General features: G+C 37.4%; 1 protein-coding gene across 1 annotated transcript; it reads left to right on the top strand.

Annotated features, from left to right (window-relative positions):
- Positions 1–2655: 2655 nt before the first annotated feature.
- Positions 2656–8251, top strand: ZBTB6 (zinc finger and BTB domain containing 6). The gene is made up of 2 exons (XM_028130786.2): positions 2656–2730; positions 3856–8251. Exon 2 carries the CDS (start codon positions 3865–3867, stop codon positions 5137–5139), a length of 1275 nt encoding a protein of 424 aa, XP_027986587.1. The 5' UTR covers positions 2656–2730; positions 3856–3864; the 3' UTR covers positions 5140–8251.
- Positions 8252–9113: the final 862 nt, after the last annotated feature.

Raw genomic sequence — 9113 nt, 5'->3', positions numbered from 1 at the left:
CTGGCCAAGGTTGGCCAAATAAGAAAAGTGACTAAATATGAGCTAATGTCTCCTCATTTTTTCTCACTACCACTTGGCTTAAAAAGATTTAGTATATAATCAATAATACGTTAGCAAAAAACTCACCTTTGTGAATCCCTATTGGCTTTCTAAGACAGCCTGGATTTTGCAAACAAAATATCACAGAAGGATTTATTTTTGTTAGTTATTTTTTAGTTAGAATAAATATTACATTCTTCCCAATCAAGTGACTGATTTGCTGGGTATTAGTTAGGGAGGGAAAGGACAAGTAAGAATAAATGTGAGAAGGATCTAAATGTGAAACTGATTTTGTCTGGAAACAGTGTTTATTTAATTTCCATCAGGATTTTGTTTTCATGTTTGAGCTATGCAGTGCATATACAGATAAACCATAAATTAGGTTTAACTTGAGTAGTCAGGGAATTCTTAAAGTTGTTATAATTTGATACATTTACATGTGAATCTGACTTGAGGTTTTTTGTTAAAAGATTTAAAATGAGAATAAAATTGAGTGAGAAGACTAATAGGTATCTTATGCCTAAGGTCACTCATTATATGGTCTAATGATGCTGCCAAGCATTCCAATTTTTATATGACCCAGGCAGAGTACCAATTCTATGCAACAGTGAGACATTACCATGTTAACCAACAATTCAGTGTTTCCTTTGAACATCATTTTATCATGGAAATTTCATGTTGGAGTGCTTCCTTTGTTTATATTCATGTCCTGTTTTTGTTACTGGTTTGAAGACTAAAAGTCATGGGTTCAAAATAGATTGGTCTCTTTGGTTGGAGACTATTTCTGGGTTCATCTATTCATTCAAGAAATATTTATTGAGCACCTACTGTTGCCAGGCACTATGCTAGATGATGAGGATATGAAGGTAAGATTACAATGATCCCTGCTCTCTCAGATCTTAGTTTCGTGTAGTCTTAGGGAGCTAAGATATCAATTTGATTTTATACTAGGAGTAATAAAGGAAACTGCCTTGCTTTTTTTGATCACTTAAAATCAGCATCTGGATGGTTTTGTATCTGTAAAAGCTACAGTTCTCACCTTTTGTACTGCAAACCTCTTGGCTGGGGAGGTGTTCTGTTTCTGTGAGACATTTTCTTAATTTTGGTGGAATTTTACTTTTCTCCTTCTTTGTTTATACATGTTTCTTAGATTGTATTGCAAAGTGGTCAAGTTATTGATATCAAGTAAGTTTTATAGAGGAAGATTTTTAAAAACCTTTGTTATTCAGCATTTGTATTTTATGGATCCCCAGGAAAACTAAAAAGGGGAGAACACTCTTTACCATAGTTGGTTTAAAAAAGATACTGTATCACAGTTATTTATTTATTATTTAATTTTAAAGACAAACTCCAAACCGAAGCAGCTCTGAGGTAAATCAGATGTGGTTTTAATTTGTTTTAGTTTCTTTTTTAGAAAATCTGTAAGTAGAGGGTGACCAGTGGCACTACTTTTAAATACTGTCCTAAAAAAACAACAACCTAGAACATTTTATTTCAGCTGGTGAATAGCTGTTCTAAACCTGTTGTATGTTAGACATACTATGAACTACCTCTTCACTTATTATGGGGAAGTTTCCTTAATAAAAGTGTGACAATTAAAGCTCTGGTGTGAGTGGTTTATTTTTTCTCCCCACCTTTCCTTTTCAATTGCTTGAATTTGAATACAGGAATGCTTTCTTCATTCCTATTCTTTAAAACACATATTAATAAAATATGCTGAGCTTGGCTTCAGAACCAAATATGGGTTAACCAGAAATTGTTTCTAGGGTCAGTTACTTAAATGAGAGCCTGTTGACTGAGGGGTAAAGCAACTGCTTTTAAGAACTAGTTCAGAAATTCCTTCATTTGGCAAATACTTGGATGCCTACTCAGTGCTAGCCTTGGGGAATGTAAAGATCAGTAAGGCACTGCCCTAAATACCTCTGCTTAGATGGGACGCAGATTTCAATACTGGAATGGTAATTGCAATAATGAAGGCAGCCTGAAGGCTTGACAGGCTCCCAACTGAGAGCCAGCTAATTCAAGGCAGTTCCTGGTGACTTTAAGGATGATGGGATTTTGAAGGGTAGATGGGAGGAGGGATTGGGCATAGGGGAGGAAAACAGTTTACATGAGGCTTGGGTTTGCCCAGAAACAGGGGCGGGGGCGGGGGGGGGGGCGGTGAAGGTGAGAAGGAAGCGGTAAAGGAAGAGAGATCCAGAGGTTGGGGCCAGATCCTAATGGGGCATTAGCTAGGCAATCTCGAATACTGATCCCCATGGCAGCCTCCTCTCCTTTCCTCCGCCACCTTGTAAATTGTAGATGGCCCAGTAAAAGGAGAGGACCTGGCCATAACAATCCGCGAGGGCCTCCCTGTGGTCCCGGCGCTGGGTATCCTGATGGACGCACTGGACCCCAACTTCACAAGCCTCCTGCGATTCGGAGGTTGGGGAGAACTCAGAAGGGGAATTGGCTCCCGTACGGATACAGGCACCGGAGAGGTGGGATCTGCAGGAATCGGGCGTCTTTCTGTCATTCCGCAGGGGTGGAGGAGTAGGAGGGGAGGATGTCTCAGAATGTTCTTCCGGGATGCTCAGCCCGCCCCCTGAGGCATAAAGGTGGTTGACACCGGATGTATTTCCTTTCAGACTAAGTCCACCTTCCGGTCCGGGCCCTTTGCTGCGGAAACGTCGGTTCTGGTTTTCGGAGTGGGTGAGTGAGCGCCAGGGAGACGCGATAGGTGAGGAGGCCCGACGAGGAGGAGGAGGGCAGCCGGGTGCTGCCCGGCAGTGGCTGGACGGGTCCTGCAACCACCTGGTCGACAGGGCCTTGGTCCCGTCAGGCTTGGCTCAGGAAGACCTGCGGCAAGCTGGCGGATCTCCCGGCCACTGGGAATCCAGATTCAGTTCCACAGCCGTTCCCTAAGCCCTTCCTGCTCCGTACCGGTCCCCAGCGTCCGCTGCAGGAACTCAGTTGAACGAGGCACTGTTTCGTGATGCTCTGGAAGCAGCCGACTCTTAAGGGGGAGACAGGAGGAGTCTAGGAAGTCTTACTTGATTTAGGCCTTAAAGGAGCTAAATCGCTAGCTGGAAAAAGTAACTGGAAGCGCGAGCGTAACATGTGCAAACGTGCATTCGGGGGTCTTCTTGCCTGGGCAATGGTGACAATCTGAATATCAAAGAAACTTCCATGAAAAAGAGTAGAGGAAAGATAAAGCTATAAAGGTGCTTAGGGCCAAATCATGAGTGACCTTTTATTTGCTAAGAAGGTTAGGCTGTCCCGTAGGTAGAGGACAGCTGTAGAGAGAGGAAAAAAAGAAAAGTCTTAAAAGATGTCAGTTTTGATGGCACTCAGGAGGGTAGTTTGGAATATAAGAGGCCGGTTTCAAGGAGAACTTTTGGAAGACATGGCAGTGGTCCAGGTGAACAGAATAAAGTCCTGCAGTTCTGATGGGGAGTCTAAAGTTTGGAGATTACATTAAGGTTTCTAATTTGGGAGACTTAAATCCATTTAATAGTGGGCATTAACAATACAAGACACATAAATTTAGACAAGGAGAAAAACATAGAAACTGATAAGTACAATTCAATATAATATAAGTGCTGTAATAAAAATATGAAAAATGTGCCACGAGATCAGAGAGAAATGCATTTTAGTTTTTCTGGATTTTGAGATTTAATTTTCTGGAATTTATTCTTAGCACCCAGATTAAAATGTGAGTGAGTATTCTTTTACCCAATTCAGGTTTGGGATTTTAAATTTTGTTTGTTTTTACTAGCACAGTGTAGGAAAGCATTTCCTATCCTTACATCAATGTTTGTATTATATTTTGCTTAGATTTTGACCATGGCTGCAGAGTCTGATGTTCTGCACTTCCAGTTTGAACAGCAAGGAGATGCAGTCTTGCAGAAAATGAATCTCTTGAGACAGCAGAATTTATTTTGTGATGTATCCATTTATATTAATGACACCGAGTTCCAGGGGCACAAGGTGATATTAGCTGCTTGCTCCACTTTCATGAGAGATCAGTTTTTACTCACACAGTCAAAACATGTCAGAATTACCATCTTGCAGAGTGCAGAAGTTGGCAGAAAATTGTTGCTCTCTTGCTATACTGGAGCGCTTGAAGTGAAAAGGAAAGAGCTTTTGAAATACTTGACTGCTGCTAGTTACCTTCAGATGGTTCACATTGTGGAAAAGTGTACAGAAGCTTTGTCAGGATACCTGGAAATTGATCTTTCTATGAAAAATAACAATCAACATACCGACCTATGTCAATCCTCTAACCCAGATGTTAAAAATGAGGAAGAAAATACAGATAAAGACTGTGAGATCATTGAAATTTCAGAAGATAGTCCTGTAAACATAGATTTCCACGTTAAAGAAGAGGAAAGCAATGCATTGCAGTCTACAGTAGAGAGCTTGACATCAGAGAGACAGGAAATGAAGTCACCAGAGCTGTCTTCAGTTGATATGGGTTTTAAAGACAATGAAATCTGTATCCTCCGTGTGGAATCTATAAGTACCGATGGTGTAGAAAATGAGCAGTTTTCACAGCCTTGTACCTCTTCAAAAGCAAGCATGTATTTCTCTGAAACACAGCATTCACTGATCAATTCTACAGTTGAGAGCAGAGTGGCAGAAGTTCCTGGGAATCAAGATCAGGGCTCATTTTGTGGGAATATTGAAGGAAGTCATGGAACAGCAAATGAGATTCAGAACCTGGAAGATGTTTATTCACTGAGGCACCAGTGCCCCAGGTGTCCACGAGGATTTCTTCATGTTGAAAACTATCTGCGCCACCTTAAGATGCATAAACTGTTCTTGTGCTTACAGTGTGGGAAAACATTTACACAGAAGAAAAATCTCAACCGGCACATTCGAGGGCACATGGGCATAAGGCCCTTTCAGTGTACTGTGTGCTTGAAGACATTTACTGCTAAAAGCACGTTGCAGGACCACTTGAACATACATAGTGGGGATCGGCCATACAAGTGCCAGTGTTGTGACATGGATTTCAAGCACAAATCTGCCCTCAAAAAGCATGTAACCTCTGTGCATGGCCGGAACAGTGGTGAAAAAATACCTATTCATGATCTCAACAAACAAAATCTGTTATAGTAGAATCACACCTTGCTATGGAAGCTATGTTAGGCAAGTCTTTCTTTAGAAATGCAGCATTTGTAATATTGTTTTCCTCTTCATCTTTGGGTCTTATTTTTGGTCTGCCTACACATTATTCTTTCTGACTTATACTAAGAGTTCCAAAGTGTGGGAGACATGATAAAGCTGATGGAATGCTATCTCACATCTTGTGTTACATAAGTCCCAATTGTATACCTAGAGATATATTGTTCTTCTCTTAAATATTATTGATTCTAATAACAGTGGATCCAGCAGAATTTCCATATTCAGATTTTGAATATCTATGTAGTTGATGGAAGTGTAAAATAATCTAGCCATGTAATAACTAATGAACTAAGATAATGGAAAGATAAATTTTAAAATACCCTACTATCTAATATTAGTCACTTTAAAATCAGATAGGACTAGTAAATTTTTTAACCTACTGCTTTTGGATTGCAAACTAAACACCCAGATACCTGTTGTTATAAAATGTAAAAGAACACAATTCATATTCACTTGGGAATAGCAGAATTACCTTATACATTTCTTAAAATACTATTTCCATGGTTTGTTAGTATGCATATTTTATAAATTATTCAATAGGCCAAAATAGCTTGATTTGATTTAATACAGTGGCATCTAATAATTTTGTGGCCAGTAAAATACCATTGGCTTGAAGCTCTAAAAAATTACTTTTAGATATCCCAGTTTTGTTTTGTTTTTTGTATTTATTACACCTTTTTTGTTGTTGTTAAATATATTTTTATTGATTTCAGAGAGGAATGGAGAGGGAGAGAGAGATAAAAACACCAGTGATGAGAGAGAGTCATCAATCAGCTGCCTCCTGCACGTCCCATACTGGGGATCGAGCCCACAACCCAGGCATGTGCCCTGACTGGAAATTGAACCGTGACCTCCTGGTTCATAGGTCGACACTCAACCACTGAGCCATGTCGGCTGGGCTACCCTTTTATCTTTTAGTTAACATATAGTAAAGTTGACCTTTGTCAATTTTGTATCTAGATAATAGGAATGGTATGCTCAAAACACTTGTAGCAGACATCTCTGAAGTCATCAGACAGAAGAACACTTCCCATATCTAGCTCCTTCTCACTGCTTGTTTACTTTCTCGAACAGTGATCCCCTTTGCTAAATGATTTGTTTTTGGTATACAGTTTCATGAATTTTAACACATGTATAGATTTATGCAACCACCTCTGTAATTAAGATACAGAACATTCTATCACTCCCCCCCTCAAACTCTTTTATGCTGCCCTTTTGTAGCCAGTTCTTCCTCCTAACTCTAAACGCTGCCAACAGTTCTTCATCAGTATATCTTGCCTTTTCTGGAATGTCATAAATGGAATCATAGTATGAGCTCTTTTGAGATGCTTCTTTCAACTAGCATCATGCCCTTTGAAATTCATACATTTTGTATGTGTCAGTAGTCCATTCCCTTTTCTTTACGAATCATCAATACATAGTAATTTTCTTGATATCACTAGACGAACAGTTTAAACATGGACATCTATTAGTGTTCTCTTAATTATTAATAGTCATTAACGTTAATGCAATTTTTATTTACTGTATGTTGACAAAAAGCTTAACCATCTTTAGAGTTTTATGCTATATTTCCAGAAATGTGCCAAAAGCAAAACCATGACCATATGGTTATTTTACTTACAGTAATATTTCAGATTGTGTTATGAGCCATTGCTCTCCAATATCCTTGTCTACATGTAACACAAAACTTCGTTGTCATACAGCAGATTAAAATATATTGCAGGGCAAGTCATATCTTCTAAAAGACAGGAACCACTTTTAGTAAAGAAGCCTGACTGGATGCATCTTACTTTCAAGATGTTCTATTCCTCTTCTACTCACCTCAGCTTTATGTAGCATTTCTGCTATATTTAGTATCTGTTGAAGCCCTTCCATATTTTAATATGTAATATACTTTGTATCATTTATAAGAATTTTGTGATGAATCACATGTTGATTGTTGTAAATGTTAATTATCCTTTTTGTGATACTTGTGAAAAATATATTTTCTATAGAATTTTAACTCTGAGAGAGACTTTAAAGAATCTAGCTCTCATATTTGATAAGAAAGCCAACTTCATGACCCCTCAGGTCACCATTTAGTATCATTGGACAAATCACCTCTTCTTGAGCTTCTCTTAAATTTATATACAAAATAATAACTTTGATCTTGATCATTTGTAATATCATTTCCAGGTCTAAAATTCTGTGATTTTATATTTAAACCTTCCAGAGTTCCTAAGAACAGAGAAGAGGGGAAAGCAAAAGAGAGTTTGGTGTCTTTATGAATGTTGCTATTTGCGCACTCCTTCAGAGACAGAATTTTTCTAAAGCAAATAGTGTTTTTCTTCCACTGGAGAACATGCTAGTGCCATGCTTAATTTTCTTTCCCATTTGATCTATGATTGGCTATTTGTAGACATTTTTTCTATCAGAAATAGTTTGTGTTTGAAATACTTTTTCTTATTTTTGCTTTCTAGGATAAAATTTAGTTGGGGAGGGATGCAGATGGGGTGGGTGAACAAATAGTAAACTTTTTTGCTGTTTTTTTATGAATTACTTATCTTTGATATTAAAAAAAGAGTTATGGTTGAATATGTTTAAGTTTTATGTGTGCCTTGTAAGATTCTTGTGAAATTTTTTGTAAGCACTTTGAGATTTTTGCGTGTGGGGAAAGGGTGTTTTGTGAAAGTGATTGTTATTTATTTATTTATTCCTGTCCATGTAGCACAGAGTGATCTCAAAACATTTCTAGGTGAATGTCTGTTTGCATGATGTGCTTAAACAATTTCAGGAAAATGAAATTTTTTTTAAATGCAGGCATGACAAAGTAAAGTGTTGAATTTATTCATTTAAACATTCACTTTTGGTTGTTTGTTTTTCTATATGATGGGGAAAATGCAAAATGTTTGTCTTAAGCCTCTTCATTTACTGCATTTTTGAGTAAAAGATCTTGGAAAGGTAGTTGTTACTTTGGTATAAGAGAAAATCCTTTCCCTTTTTCCTTAGATGTAACTATCATATATGTTTACATAAGAAATAATAAACTGGAGATGGGAATGGAGAGCTTTGTGTTTTGTGTACATCTATGAATTTTGAAGAAGGAAACTATTTCTCCTGGCTATTTATTAATTAATTCAACAAATATTTACAGAGTGCTTACAATATCTAGAAGTTAGGTATACCAACAAAAATCTCTGCTCTCATGAAACTTAAATTCTAGTAGAGGGAGACAAAATTTGTAAACAAGTAAAATTAATGTATGTCAGATTTTAGAAATGGAGTTGGAGAAAATAAAGTAGGGAGTGCTAGGGAAGGGAAATTCTGATTGTAATTTTAAATATAGTGAGTGGTCAGGCCACCTTTGAAAAATCTTATCAGATCATCATGTACAACTGTCCAGTAAAATGGAAAACATACACACACACACAGCTATCACTATCTAGTTGAATGGAAAACTGAATCAAATGAACCATTGTTGGGAACCTCTAGGATTGGCTTATATTTCATAAATAGAAGAGTATGAAAAGGGTAAAAATGTATGGGAGAACAGTCTTTGGGTGGCCACTGAATTTTTAAAAATTGGTATTTTTTTGGTCTCTCAGGCATTAATAACCATATTTGTTATTAAGCTCATTATAGTTTATAGACTAATTTTCCAGATGTCTTCTAATTCATGGTGGGTTTACTTCCATAGATTCTTTTGTTGGATATCTGGTTTCATATTGGAAAGTGCCTTGAGCTTAATTGCAATTCATGGCCATTTTCTTAACGTGAGTTTTTCAGTTTCTAATTAGGAACAGAATACGTAGTATCTGCCTTTTAGGATTATTTTGATGAGTAAATGAAATATAAATAAAAGTAAAAATAGTAAAAATGAAAATTTTATTAACACAGGACCTGGCACATAGTAAGTTGTCCATAAA

This window comes from Eptesicus fuscus, chromosome 15 (genome assembly GCF_027574615.1).
Source record: "Eptesicus fuscus isolate TK198812 chromosome 15, DD_ASM_mEF_20220401, whole genome shotgun sequence".
Classification (NCBI taxonomy): domain Eukaryota; kingdom Metazoa; phylum Chordata; class Mammalia; order Chiroptera; family Vespertilionidae; genus Eptesicus; species Eptesicus fuscus.
Note: the sequence above shows the minus strand (reverse complement) of the source record. Positions and strands in the feature narration are given on the sequence as shown.